This window comes from Phoenix dactylifera, unplaced genomic scaffold (genome assembly GCF_009389715.1).
Source record: "Phoenix dactylifera cultivar Barhee BC4 unplaced genomic scaffold, palm_55x_up_171113_PBpolish2nd_filt_p 002030F, whole genome shotgun sequence".
Lineage (NCBI taxonomy): Eukaryota > Viridiplantae > Streptophyta > Magnoliopsida > Arecales > Arecaceae > Phoenix > Phoenix dactylifera.
In genome coordinates, this window is record NW_024069306.1 from 37,307 (window position 1) to 52,968 (window position 15,662).

General features: G+C 43.9%; 1 protein-coding gene across 1 annotated transcript; it reads right to left on the reverse strand.

The window, feature by feature from the left end:
* Positions 1-5,008: 5,008 nt before the first annotated feature.
* LOC120109319 (probable sulfate transporter 3.5) lies at positions 5,009-13,889 on the reverse strand. The gene is given in 13 exon segments (XM_039123066.1): positions 5,009-5,440; positions 5,523-5,599; positions 6,798-6,815; positions 6,818-6,879; positions 6,992-7,182; positions 7,797-8,083; positions 8,701-8,827; positions 8,931-9,047; positions 11,355-11,468; positions 11,598-11,663; positions 12,855-13,026; positions 13,113-13,320; positions 13,473-13,889. Coding segments are annotated over 13 exon segments (1,911 nt in total). The 5' UTR covers positions 13,783-13,889; the 3' UTR covers positions 5,009-5,278.
* Positions 13,890-15,662: the final 1,773 nt, after the last annotated feature.

The following is a 15,662-nucleotide window of genomic DNA, read 5'->3' on the forward strand; positions in this document are numbered from 1 at the left end:
CTCCTGAACCTCCTTCACTTTGGTCGGAGGGGACATATCTTGGATGGCCTTGATTTTGTCCGGGTTGGCCTCGATCCCCCGCTGGTTGACAATGAAGCCGAGGAACCTCCCGGCCGAAGCACCAAAGGCGCACTTCGCTGGGTTTAGCTTCATACGAAACTTCCGCAAGGTGGCGAAGGTCTCCTCCAGATCCGCAATGTGCTGATCCGCATGGCGGCTCTTTACCAGCATATCGTCCACGTACACCTCCATGTTCCAGCCGATCTGCTCCTTGAAGATTTTATTGACGAGGCGCTGGTAGGTAGCGCCAGCGTTCTTCAGACCGAAGGGCATTACCTTGTAACAGTACAGCCCCCTGTCTGTTATGAAGGCCGTTTTCTCCTCGTCCTGTGGAGCCATCATTATTTGGTTGTAGCCGGAGAAGGCGTCCATGAAAGACAGCAGCTGATATCCGGAAGTCGCGTCGACCAGTTGGTCTATTCGCGGAAGCGGAAAGCTATCCTTGGGGCACGCCTTGTTCAGGTCGGTGTAGTCGACGCACATCCTCCACTTCCCGCTCGCCTTTCCGGACAAGTACGACGTTTGCCAGCCACTCGGGGTAGCTCACTTCCCTTATGAAACCTGCCTCCAAGAGTTTGTCTACCTCCTGGTCGACCACCCGGATCCGATCCGGGGCACAGTGTCTCTTCTTTTGCTTTACTGGTCGGTGGGTCGGGTCGACGTTGAGGGCGTGAGAAATGACCTCCGGGTCGATCCCAGGTACATCGGCCGCCGACCAGGCAAACACATCAGCATTGGCTCGGAGGAATTCCACTAACCGGAGCCGAGCTTCCAAGTCGAGGTTGGCACCGACCCGGACCGTGCGGTCCGGGCGGCCTTCTTCGAGGGGGAACTTCGATTACGCCCTCGGCCGGCTCCCCGTGCCGCAAGGCCACTTCGTCTCTGGCGTCAAGGGACTCGACGCTTAGGGCCTCCATGGGCTTCTTCCCTTTGAGAGTTGCTAGGAAACACTGCCGTGCGGTTGGTTGGTCACCTCGGACCTCTCCAATTCCGGCCGCCGTGGGGAACCGCATGAGCAAATGGTAGGTAGAAACCACCGCGCGAAGGGCGTTCAGTCCGGGTCGTCCGAGGATAGCGTTGTAGGCCGAGGGGACACGGACGACCAAGAACCCGAGTCGCACCGTGGCTTCTGCGGGTGCAACGCCCGCAGTCACAGGCAGCTCAATGACACCTTCGGCCGAGATAGCGTCTCCAGTGAATCCTATGAGGGGGGTGGATGTTTTGTGCAACAATTGTCGGGACAAGCTCATCTTTTGGAAGGCCTCGTAATACAAAATATCAGCTAGCTTCCACTATCCACAAGAACACGCCTTACATCATAGTTCGCCATAGTGAGAGAGATCACCATGGCGTCATCGTGGGGAGTCTGAACCCCCTTTACATCTTCATCACAAAAAAGCGATTACATTTCCGACCCGCTGCCTCTTCGCGACGGCCACTCCTGATGCTTCCGCCCGAGCCCCCTGCGTTCCTCACGGGCCGAGAGCAGCCCCCAGTGATGGTGTGGATCACTCCCGCAACGGGTCGATTCTGCTCCCGAGGCTCCTGAGGGGCCGGGTCGGCCGGACGCGGGTCTGCCGGGGGACGTCGGTCGTTTACATATCGACCGAGACGCCCTCGGCGAATGAGAGCCTCGATCTCGTCCCGAAGCTGGAAGCAGTCTTCGGTATCGTGGCCGTGGTCTCGGTGGTACTCACAGTACGCCCGAGAAGGCCTCCTCCCAGGGATCTTCTTCATCTGCCTCGGGACCGGGAGGTCCTCCCGCCCCTTGACCTCCATGAGGATCTGGGCCCGGGGGCCAGGAGTGGGGTGTACCGGTTGAAGCGTCGGTTGTGGAGAACGAGGGCGTGTGGCGCCGTGGTTCCTTGCTGGTGACGGGCTTCTGCGCCGGCGTTGAGGCGTCGGGCTCCTCCTCTGGGGTGCCTCTTTTCGCCTTTTCTTCCCGGGCTTTAGAGGGGCCTCGGCGGCCTCCTTGTTCCGGTGGGAGGCTGCCTCCTCGGCGTCTGCATACTGGTTTGCCCGAGATAACAGCTCCGGGAAGCTCCGCGGCAGGCGTTTGTCCAGGGAGAAGGTGAGTCTGCCCTTCCGGGAAGCCACGCTTCAGGGGCTGAGAGAGCCACTTCCTGGCTCAGGTTCCGGACCTCCAGTGTAGCCTTGTTGAAGCGGGTGAGATAATCCCGCAGGCTTTCTCCCTCGTTTTGCCGGACATCAAAGAGGGAGTCGGAGACCAGTCGCCGCCTGCTACTGACCGGCGAAATGGCTGATGAAGAAGCGGGTGAACTGGTCGAAGGACTGGATGGAGTTAGCCTCCAGGCCGGCGAACCATGCCCTTGCCGGGCCACGGAGGGTCGCCGGGAAGGCCTTGCAGAGGAGCGGATCCGATGCTCCATGGAGGAGCATAAGAGTTCCTGAAACTCTCCACGTGGTCCGCGGGGTCCGCCGCCCCGTCGTAGGGTTCGATTGCCGGCATTTTGAACCCCGGCGGGTTCGGGGTCCGCAGGATCCTCGAGGCAAGCGCCGGCTGGGAGGAGATCTCCAAGTCAGCGAAGGGATCTTTGGAGTGGCCCTTCAGGACCTGGAGTTGTCTGTGGAGATCGTCCACCCGCCGGTCCAGGGAGCGCGACCGGTGGGTGGGGGACAAGGAGCGGCGCGAGGGGGACCGACTGGAGTGCGGGCCCCTCGAGGACTGGGGTGTCTGAGAACGCGCCCGGGTCCGCCTCTCGTACCCCGCACAGCTCCGATGAGAAGGTCCTGGCAGAATGGACCGCACTCGAGAATCCTCCTCGCGCCGGCGCTCCTCTCCATGGGAGAGGAAGGAGCGCGGGTTGTGAGGAAGAGGCGAGTGCTCGGGGCAGCGGCTCCTGAGCCCGTTGGCGGCACCCGAGAGATCACACCCTGCAGATTCTGCACTGCCTCCGCGAGGGTGCGAACCTGCTGGGCTAGCTGGTCGAACTGAGCAGCTTCGACCGTCTGAATGGGAGGAAGGGGCGGTGGAGTGCTGCTGAGAGTGCGTGGGACGCAGCAGCCCTCTCGGCCGGAGGCGCGAGAGGCTCCGCGACCGGAAGCATGGAAGCTCCACGACCACCTCGCCGTGCCATTACGATCGTTCTAAGATTCGGCCCTTCCTCTAGCGCCAACTGTTGCTGGTGTCCAAACCGAGAACGATTGGCACTGCGGCAGTGTGAACGGGGGTTCCGTCTGAGTTGTCTTGGTTGGTGTTGGTTGCGCTCCACCTTCCGCCAAGAAACCTGCAAACAAGCCTTGCACCACCACCAGGGTGGTGATGCCCTCCGACGGTCAAGTCAGAGGAGATTGGAGGAGGAGGAGAGGTGATAATCGCAAGTAAAGAGAGTGCTCTGGGAGATATGCTCACCTCCCCCCCTTCTCCCCCCAGCCGCATATATACCTGGCTGGGGGGTCTCTCAGGGGGGTTCGTTATCGTGGGGCACGATGGGTGTGGCCACTGACATGGCCGTTACAGGCGTCGTGGAGCAGCACCGGGTACGGCCACGTCAGGGCATAGTGGGGCTCCGCTTTGTACGGCTGATGCCAGGAGATCGTGGAGCAGCATCGGATACAGCCGTTGCAGGGAGTAGTGGAGCAGGAGGCCGCGGCGTGCCTCTGGGGAATAGCCTGTCGTTATCAAGAGATCTCCGACTCGGGTCGGGTGGTCAGGAGCCGCTGGATTCAAAGGGGGCAGCCGACTCGGGTCGGGCTGCGGAGCCGAGGATGTCCGACTCGGGGTCGGATTGCTGGATCAAAGGGCAGCCGACTCGGGGTCGGGCTGCGGAGCCGAGGATGTCCGACTCGGGGTCGGATTGCTGGATCAAAGGGCAGCCGTAGTCTTCCTGGGCGCGCGTGCCGGTCACGTGGGGCATGGCGGCTTATTTCCCCCGTAACACATATATATACATATATACATATATATACATATACATATATATACATATATACATATATATACATATACATATATATACATATATATATATACATATATATATATACATATATATATACATATATATATACATATACATATATAATTATATATATATATATATATATATATACACACATATATATACACACTCTTGAGTTTTGATAATTCGTATTAACAAAATAATTTTTTTTGAAAAAAGGCAAATAGAGCGATGAGAAGGCAAGAAAACACTTCGTCAGTTTTATATATATATATATATATACACACACACACACACACACACACTCTTGAGTTTTGATAATTCGTATTAAAAAAAGAATTTAAAAAAAAAAAGGCAAATAGAGCGATGAGAAGGCAAGAAAACGTAAAACTCTGCATCTGAAAAACATGAAATATGGAGATGGTGACTATGGAACCACCTCATGTGCGGAAGTTCATGTTTTATATTAGAATAGATAGTCCCATGTTTCACGTGGAGCCTACAAATTACTTCCAATCTCCATTCCAATGATAAAATTATTTTGAGGTTCTTGTACACGTCATAAATTATTTTATTGGACTTCTCTAGTTGCCGTCTTAGTGTAAAATTATGAATGATAAAATTTTCTACATCCCAACATTGGTCATAACTTATTATATCCACCTATCTTAAAAGGCAATAGTTTGCCAGGAATGTGATGCATGTCATAAGAGGGAAAAAACAGCAAAAAAAGAGAGCATGTGATGGATAGTCATGATTCCATCTAGCACTAGAATAGAAGGGAAAAAAGAGTAGGAATGTAACATATGCCATGATGGAAGAAAATCTAAAAAAAAGAGAGCATGAGATAGATGGTCAAGATTCCATCTAGCACTAGAATAGAAGGAAAAAAAGAGCGGGAATGTAACATATGCCATGATGGAAAAAAATCTAAAAAAAAGAGAGCATGAGATGGATGGTCAAGATTCCATCTAGCACTAGATTCCAAATATTACAATTTTTAATGTTTTCTGATACAAAAGATATAGTTCACCACCATTCAAATCTCACAAATTAATGATATTTTTATACACAAAACTATAGATTCAAAAATTATCTTGTCATTGTCATCTGAAAATGCTTCACATATGTAGAATCTCTCTACTTACTAAGCAAATCATCATACGATATCTAGTGACATTTGACCTCAGCTGCTATTGACAGACTGCCTGTAGTAATGCGAGGATCATGCATTTGCTATATAAGCGTCCTAATATTATTCCTATACTTGCAGCTTGCTCCACCTAATCTTATTCCTATGCTTGCTCTCCCATTTCTCTTGATTCCTGAAGAGCATAGCGGCAGGCTGTAACTGCATCCCTGACAGAGAGAAACACCTGATCCTGTCCAATTAAGTTGATAAAGTTTGATGATACCAGCTTCACTGCCACCTCTGACCTTGGATTTGTTATAGCCATCTGCCAAAGCAATTGCAAGGAGCTTATAGTTTTATTCAACAAGATTTAAGATGTGTTTCATGTCTCACTTGTGTAAGCTCACCTTAATTTTTCTTCTCTCGAGAATTCTGTAGACTTCCTTTAGCATCCCAATGCCAGTGTTGTCAATAGATGTCACCCCTGTCAATACCAAAAAGTGTGAAACTAAGGCCATTGTAATCAAATACATTTTCCCATCGACCCACTGTAATAGAATTTGAATGCAAGATCATCACTGTGAAGTGTGAACCAATGGTGCTTTGGCTACTCAGCCACTGGTTATTGCTTTTCTGAAATGTCACAAGTCAAGCAAGCTCCAATTACAGAAAAGCAAGCTCATAAGCTAAGTATGAAGGCAAGGTTATGATTGCAATCTGAGCCTAAGCCTTAAATATCTGTTGGAGAATGGACAAGCAAAAATAAGCTAAAAAAGCTTAAATGAATTGATATGCATATGTTGTATCACAGACATGCAGTGGAAGAGGTAGAGGCAGAGACTTGTCGGCAATCACTCGCAACAACGGTATTCAGAAAATAAGATAAAGAAATCAAATTAATGGATATTCAAGTAAAGAGGAGGAAGGGGAATCAAGGAAGGAAAATAAATGCTTATTATGATAATAAGGTAGTGAAATGTTTATATGGAATTGGTTGGTGCAGCAGAGGAAAAAGGGGTAGATGGGAATTTGATCCACCTGACTAAAATGACATGAATGTACATGTACATATGCCATTATATGCGATCATCATAAGAGCCACTATAAATGTATTACATTGCTGTAACAGTCATTATAAGTTGTTCTTAGGACTCAGCTTACTGCAAAGAGAGAGCATCACTGCCTTGCATCAAATATATATTATAATCCATGCAAAATTACTTAGTAAATGCTGCACATTAGCTGTTATCATAGTTAGGCGACGCAAGTTATTTTATGTCATTTTACATGTTCAATATATGATGGAGAGTGTAATAAATAAGTGGTCATGCTGCTATTTGAATCGATGAGATGTGGTCAAGCTGGCATGAGCGAATTAAGTCCAATTAGCCAATAGATAGAAGAATATATTGAAATAAGGCTTAATCTAAACAGAAAACAGTGTGGAAAATTTTGGTGCAGTGCTTCTGTTAGATTCTTTTGTTCAAGTTCAGCAAAGTAAATCCAAATGCCATATCTTTGGCATGCCAAATTGCGTAGTTACGATCATCCCTGATGCTTATACCCTAATTCACATGGTAATGGTGCTAAAGCTTGTTCTAGTCAAGCAGTCCAAGTATTAGTGGTGATTGAATCATTTTCAAGGCGCTGCAGGTCTACCCTCAAAAGCATACAAAGCTTACCACCGATATCAAGAACACACACAGAAGATCTTCCCCATCCTTTTTGATGATATTCTCTTCATCTTCTACCCATCTTGAGATCCTGGTGGTAGCAAAGCATGATGTTAACTCATGAAAGGAATTTGACAGTTCCAGAGCACTAGTAAGAGTGGAAAGGGGAACAAATGAACTGGTAAAAGAATGCTTTTTGTTACCTTTCCCTTAGATAGCCAGAGTTTGCAAAGTAGATAGGGGAACCCAGTTGTAGGATTAGTATATCAGGGAAGCTGGATGAATCTGGATATTGCTCGATGTCACGATACATTGCAGTTCCTCTTATGTTTCCAAGCTTGCAAGCACCGGGCCTAGCCACATATAACAATGCTCTTATTACTGACAAACCTACCTGTGAAAAAGACAATATAAGATGACTAGAACTGGTACTAATGATGAGTAATTACTTGCCTAGGTAATAAACATCATAACTTTTTCATCAGCAGAACTGCACTATTTGGTCTTCAAAGTGCATCGCCAATAAGTTAAAGGCCATGGCAATGTTTTGATCAAGGAATGCAATGGAGTTGAACATTTATATGAAAAGAGATAATGAAGTTGTACAACAACTATATTCGAAACCATTATATCAACGATCTTTCACTTCTCTCATACCAGGTATTCCTATTCATTTATCTGTCAAGATTGAAAGATATGGATCCTATATATAATTTGGTGAAAAAAGATATGGATCCGAGGTAATGTTATATTATTGAAGCAAATTTGATCTTGAGGACAGCAACCCTATAACTAAGATCTAGGGTGCAAGTGAATTATGTACAATGAAAATACAACCAAAATGCTAATATTGATGTAGCTGCAGGAAAAGTTTGGTATTATTATGGATATTGCAGTGTAACACTTCTTTATGCCTTTCTAAATTATTTCTTCATTTATAGAATTCCTGTAACCAATAGACAAGTGGTGGAAAGTGAAATAAATAGCTCAGTAGCCAAAGATCCTTACAGATGATGCAAGACCAGCAACCATGTTGAATAATACAACCCCAAGGAAAGCAGCCATGCAGATACAGAAGTCGAACTTGTCCACCTTGAAGAGGTGGTGGATCTCCTTGTACTCAATAAGCCCAATCATGGCAACTACAATGATCGCTGATAGAGCCACTAAAGGAGTGTGTTCGAAGAGAGGAGCCAAGAATAGCAACACCAACATCATGCAAACTGCCATCACCACATTAGACATCGGTGTCTTGCATCCCGCATGAAAATTAACTGCCGACTTAGAAAAGGGCCCTGGTGTGACACATTCGCCATTCTATAAGAATGCTGCAAGGGGGAAAAATATCTAATATCGATGTAGTAGCAAAAGCATAACTGAATAAGCTTCAACAAGTACATTCAATTAATTCTGTTTTCATTAAATTCTTGTGGCTAGGTACCACAACAAAGACCATAGCAAGCAGTGGCAGTGAAACCAACTAATTCCCAAGTTTTGTAGCTTAAGAGGGTGATGAATGTAAGGACATGTTTACAGGTGCTAGGGTTTTGGAGAGTTCGACATTACTTTCATTTCCAGTATTCCTAAATATATGAATTTTCTAGGCAACTCTGAAAGGAAAAATAAATTTTTTTGTGTCTTCAAAGATGTACTCAACTATGTGTACAACACAGCACAAACTATAATGGGCATACATCTTTGACCTATATTCAATATACAGCTAAGTTTAAGAGTAGTATAATAAAAATAAAAGAAACGGAAAAAAGATAATAATAAAAAGAAACGGTGCAAAGAGAATGAAGTAATTCTTTTATCAGTGATAAATCATAATCATAATCATCTAGCATTTTCCCAATTACTTGGGATCAGCTTTTGTCGGTGATAAATATGAACTTTAAGCGATAAATCTTACCAGTTGTGAGATAGCATGAAAAGAAAGAGCCAGCTATGTTCATCATCCCAAAAGCTATCATTTCCTTGTTCCCATCTATTTGTTCATTTTTCAGCAATGCTAGGCTCCTTCCAACAGCTATTCCTTCCTGAAATAAAAGGCTAAAATGCTAACTACAAATGCATTACAAAAATATAAGTTGTTTAAATAACATTATAAGAGAGAGAGAGACAGAGAATCTTGCTCTTTACCGCTAGTGCCAGGAAACCCGAAAGCAATCCTGCTTTCATAGCCGTAGGTAGATATTGAGACTGGAATTTTAATTCCGTTATGGATATCGGATTGAGTCCTTTTCTCAGAGTGCCAACCTGCCAAAAACATAAAGTTGATGCACATTTAGTACAAAGAGACATGAAAAAAGAAAAAAATAAGGTGAAAACATTATTGACAGGATGCATTTTAATCTGGTCATACATAAAGCCATTACAATTTCGTTCCTGAGAAAAGGAACATTAAAATAAGTGTTACCATGTAAAAGATTCCTCGACTACTTATGATGGCAATGGTTTAGAGTGGTAACCAGTGTAGGTTACGAAGCCATTCCTACTTTTCGAGAATAACCTCCATCAAAGGTCACATTTTTTACAGTAGGAGAAGAAGATGGCCGAGCGGAGGCAGAGTGATGCAGGAGCATAAGCCCAAGCCGGAGGTGCGCGTGGTGATTGAGTCCCTTCCTTGGATGAGCACCAAATCACATTGGGTCCAAAAAGTTTCAACAACAAATCACAGTGGGTTCAAAATTTTCAGCATCAAGTCACATTAGGTTAGTTATCTCAACGCCTAATTTAATTGAGTCCAAAGCGTTGAAAGGTCTTGATTTAATTTAGGAGTTATGTAATTGAGTCCATGCGTAAAAGGATTGAGTCTATATATATGAGATTGAGCCCATGTAATAAGTGGTTTAGTCCATATTAGGTTTAATTATTCCAACACCTAATTTAGTTGAGTCTAAGGTGCTGGAGGGTCATGATTAGCTTTAGGAGTTGTGTGATTAGCCCATGTGTCAAGATGAGAAGAGTCCTCTTTGATTAGGATTCTTGACCATAGCGGCATGCATGAAGAGTCCTAACTCCCTTGGACTCTATCTCAATGCACCAAGTGGAAGTCTAATTGTGGTAGGAGTTTGGATGGTTGACCCATTCAAACAAAAGGAGCCTTGGGCGTACGTGAAGAGCATCTAGAAGCCTATTTCACACGCCAGGAGAAGGTTCTAAGGATTGGATAAGCTTTAGTTGGTAAGTTGTTTAGAGGATTTAAATTTTAAAAAGAGTCCTTATGTGGTTAGGAGTCCAAATAAAAATCCTGGTTGTAACTTCTTATATTTGCCAACCTCTCTCTCTATAAGGAAAGTTATGAAGAATGAAATCAAAATTAGAATTTGTTTTCCAAGCTTGAGTTTTCTTCCATGGAAAGGAGAGAATCCTTTTCTTCCTTTGGTGTGACGCCAGGAGGGATGAAAGAAGAGAGGTGAGACGCCATCTTCCCTTCTCCCATCCGTTGGATTGTTTGAGGGAGAGATTCTCTCAAACGACTCCATATTTATCCTTCCATATTTCACGCTCATCCATATTCACGCCTCCTTAGGATTAGCCACGTTAACCCCTTTTTAACTTCTCATCCTTATCCACAAAGCTCACACCAATATTCCCTTGCGCCAATATTTCATCCGCTAAAATCCCGTCATGCCACCTCATTCCCTACCATCCGCTGCTCCTAATCTCATTAGGATTCAGATTAATCCAAGTTTCATGTCCCAAACCCTTCACACTCAAACCCCATCACGTCCTCCCTAGAGTCCTTCTCCAAATAAAACTCTAACTAACCACATTGCAGCCTAACTAACATTTGGTCCGACCAATTTCAGCCGCCACCTCAAATTGGTGTCCAATTTCAGTCAACCAATTACTCATCCTCGAGCCCAGTCTGATTCAACCAGCAACCCACCTTCTTTCTCCTCCATACCATCCACAAAGAACCCTAGCCGCCATCACCAAAAAAAGTAGAAGAAAGATTCAGCCACCATCATCATCATCTACAAAAAAAAAAAATTACAGCAACCCCATCCCGACTGCATCACAGAGGAGAGAGAAGGTAGGTCCCTTGGGTCCTTATATATATATATATATATATAAGTTTGTACACCATATGAAATTTGATAACAGAAAGTACCTTGAGTATTCTTCAAAAAAAATCTTGAGTATCTTAATATCTCTAAACTGATGATGACCTCTGATTCATGGCCTCTCTTGTTGGGCTTGCACATGTATTTCATGCATTGTATGTGTAAGTATTGGTCTAATAAACTGTATCCTTGTTAGATGGGAATCTAGCAACTGATTATAGTGTTACTTGCAGATATATTTGAGAAGGATAAGCAGTATACAACTTCAATTATGAATACTGGAAGTAATTAGACATGAACACTTATGTTAAAATATTTGCAGAAGAAGAAAAAAATAAGAAAAGAGAGAGAGAAAAAAGTGATTTTATTTCTCTGTTCCATCCTATTTGATATATCTCTGATTATAGCGTTACTTGCACATATATTTGAGAAGGATAAACAGTATACAACTTCAGTTATGAATACCGGAAGTAATTAGACATGAGCACTTAACTGTAGGGATTCCATGATCGTCCCCATGGACAACAAAAGCAAAAATACCTCCCAGAACCACCACCAGCAAAGGAGCCATTGCTGAGACCCAGAATAGCCTTGGAACTTTTGTTTTCTGAATTTATTTATAGTAAAAGTAATTATATGTAATTGCTGCTTAATTAAAATTTTTGATGGAAGGATATGGGGAAGGTGAAAAGGAAAAGGAGCTGAGAGAATAGGCCATGCTAAATTCCCCACTTACCAGATGCCGGCTGAGAAGTAGAAAGCAAAGAAAGCATATACCAAGGACTGCACTCTGCCATTTCCACTGAAACATAAACAAAGAAGATTGTATAAGATATTAAAGAAGCACGGATTAAATTAAATGCTCTTCCCACCAGGCATCCATTCTTTGGCGCAATGATGGGAAATGCTCTAAAAAAGTTGGTCCAATCTCTAAAAAAGTTTGCTCATCGCATGCACGCTCGAACAGTGCCCTAAAAAATATGCAAAACTAAAAAAAAAAAATTACAATCTTAATGCCATTGAATAATAATAATTTCAATTCATACTAAATAATAAAGTTGGTCCAATCTCCATCACGCTCCGAATCCATCATCCGGATTCGGCACGCGACAAGGCCTTAAAGAGTATGAGGCCGTGTTGCAGACCCGGATGATGGGCTCAGGGCAAAACAATGAGTTGTTTACAAACTTTTGTTGATAGCAATGTGAGAACTAAATCCAAAAATAAGAAACTCGAAAAACAAATACAGATTCTATTGGTGCGAGCAAACAGGTTACATGCCACTTGCTACGCGCTCGAATCAACGAATCTGAGCCATTGGATAGAGAGCTGATTCGGAACCACCGGCTTTCTCTTGGATCATATCTGAACTTCCCATTTGATTGGATGCTGACGGCATTGGATCATTATAGTTTGACGCTACGAAGATTACGATCGGTTACATTTGGCTTTAATCAACTAATCCTCGCCATTGAAATTCGATTGCTGATACGGATATGGATCATTTGTGGCCGTTCGATTCTATATGGTTTGATGTCGTGGTAGAAAAGATTGTATATATCGGACGGTTCAGATCGATCGATTCTCTATGGAGTGACTGATGGATTGGCCAGCGAGAAACCTTTGGACTCGGTCATTCCTACCAACGGCAAAAGCGGGCCCCAGTCTCCCTTGCTCCGCTGTACTAATTATTTATCCAAAACGAAAGATTTATCTTATCCAGATGTTTAAAAAAGAAGCGGAAAAAAAGAAAAAAAACTCTTTTCTAACCCAAAAGAAGGAAAAGCTCTTCGTTTTGGATAACTTTTAACTCAAACCTCTTATTATTTAGAAAGCAAGAAGGTGAAGGAGAGGTTGAAACAGTGCGGCTTGCCGCCTTTTTCTCACCAAAAAAATAAAAAGGAAGAAAGAAAAGAAAGAAAGAAAAGAGGTAGAACTATATATGATTGCTCCTAAGGGGGAAAGGAAAGGCAGAGTTTGTCATGAGATCAACCTCATGTCTGTACGTGAAGACCGAATGCATCACGGAGATGAGATCAGTCTTGGCTGTGAAATTCTTTAATCCGAGCATGCCTTTGAGCTGTTGCAGAATTATGATGATCGCCGTCCCGCCCATGAATCCGGTGATGGTCGACCGGGATAAGAAATCCACCAATATCCCAAGCCTGCAATGACATGAACTCATATTCGATCGAGATTGTTGAATAGAACAATCATAGAAAATATGTGTTCGATCCAGCAAAATTCTCACCTGAGGAACCCCAAGGCTGTTTGAAGAATTCCAGTGAAGAAGGCCGCGGTGAAGCATAACTGAGCGTATAACTGTGGATTGTCAGAGGGTGAGACTTCACCCGAAATGATTGAAGCAAGAAGCAATGAGGCTGCTGCAACGGTTCCGACTGCGAGGTTGTTTGAACTACCCAAGATCGCATAGATCAAAGGTGGCACGAAACTAGAATCTACAATGATAAAAAAAAAAGCAGGTAGAAAACAAAGATAAAATAAATGCGATTAATATCTCATTCCATGCACCTATGAGGTAGGATCGGATTTTTTTTCTTTTTTTTTAATATAAACAAAAGAAAAAAAAAGGGGAGAAAGAAGAACTTACATAGGCCAATAATGGGAGGAAGATCGGCGAGGCGAGCATAGCTAATGCCTTGCGGGATCGCAAGGCTGGCGATGGTGATACCGGCGAGAAGGTCGTACCGGAACTTGGCGAAGGTGTAACTGGGAGCCCAACCAAGCATTGGAACAAAATATTTGAGGGCGGTCCATGCTATGCCGCATGCCGGGAGGCCTTTGAACTGGCGGAAGGGGTCGTCGGGGAAGAAGGTCTCTTTCAGATGGGATCTAAAAGAGGCAACAAACGTCGTCTCCGCCGATAAGTTTACCTTGGTAGGGGCCTCCTCCGTTCCCATGGAAAGAAGATTGCTACCGGAGGCGAGGAAGAAAGGGAGAGGAGGGGGAAAAGAAAGGGAGGTTGGAAGGAGAGGTTGCGGTTGCAGCTTGGCTGAGTGAGAGCCGTTTATAGAGAGAGAGAGCTGTTGGGGAGGGAGACGAGAGAATGGAACGATAACGCGTGGCATACTAACACGTGGCGGCTGGAATGGTGGGATCTTGACTAAAGCTCTTATTGCTAAATAGTAATTAGCTATAAAAACAGTGCCCAAAATTTCAATAACCAATGAGAAATTGATTGCTTTTTTCTGTTAGAAAATATAGGAAAGGCGAAATGCTCAAATTTTTTTAAATAAATTAAATTTTATCTATCGTATTAGAAGTACATATGAAGCTGCTTGATTTTTATCTCAAACTTTGTAATAACCTTACAATATTGGTGCCGTAAGTTGAGAGAAGTTGATCTATCTTTTTAGAAAAGACTGGCTCACATCAGATTACAGAGCTTATATAGTTACATATTGAAAATACGGAGATCGTTTTATTCACTTATGGGATTGTTCAACTTGCCAAATAATTTAACGAGTCTACTTACAGACAACTATTTTGTAAGAAAAATTTATTGCTCTTTTGTATTTTTTTTTTTGCAAATTCTTTATAAATAGCTTATATAAATTTCTGTATTCTAATAAAGACTGGGGCTTTGCCTCCCTCTTCATAAAAAAAAAATAAAATAGAAAAGAAAAAAAACAGTGCTCATTCAATTGTGTAAAGATAAAGAGGGGGGAGAAATTAGTGTAAGAATGGAAGAGACGTACGGCTTGCTTCTTGTGGTGATGTTGCCATTCTTGGAACCGAGTGGACCGACATTAAAACCTCGTGCGTCTAAGTTTTGTAGGTGAGTGACGTCTTAGACTTTGCCTTTGTTTTGTAACCTGGTTTTTGTTTAGATGATGCCTTTGCAATAAAAAACAGTAGCTAGAGGAGGGTCATTGCATCTTCTAAGGTTTAGCCGTGAATAGTAATTTTGTTTGACGGTTGGTCATAACAACCCTACGAGACTAATGCCTTTTGTAACTGGATAATGTTTCCATGAATTGCATAGAAACAAGAAGCTTCACATGGTTTTCTAGCGACAAAAATAGTGAGAAAACTAAGGCATGTAGATAATTTGTTACTAAAAAAGGCATCTAGATGATAAAAGCGAATCCTAGATTAATGGCAGCATTATCTTTTTCGTCTTTAAATTTATTTTAGTAGCAAATGTTTCAAGCAGACCATGTTATCTATATAGGTGTATAATTCTATTTTTTGGAAATGGCCATGCTGAGAAAAATAAGAATATGTATGTGTGTTATAATGTTTTAATGATCACAAAATCATCTAGTTCAAATATTGCATATTATGTGTGTAATGTGTTTAGTTCGGTCTTATGAAAAATTGTTTAAGTTGCTTAGACTTAATGATCTTATAATTTTGGACTAATCTATAGTGATGGGGGCAAAATGGATCGTCATGCTCAGGACACGGGATCACCACAACATCGATCGGGCAGGACTATAACCATGCTTAAAACCGGCCCAATCTCAGACTTCGCCGAAGGCTCGGTTGACCTCGGCTGGACCTCTCCGCTACTACGACCGCCATAACTTCTAATACCTGCAATGACGTTCCGAGCCCGAGCTTGGAATGCCCCGCCGAGTCAGTTGCGAAGCCAAAGAGCTCCTTCGACCCCGGGACTATTCGTCGACGCGCCCCAACCGAGTTCGAGGTGCTCCCTATATTCGCCGACGCGCCCCGACCAAGCTCAGGGAACCCTTATGTTCGCCGACACACCCAACCAAGCTCGAGGCGCCTGTGTATTCAACTGCTACGCCTTGACCAAGCTCGGGCGCCCTTA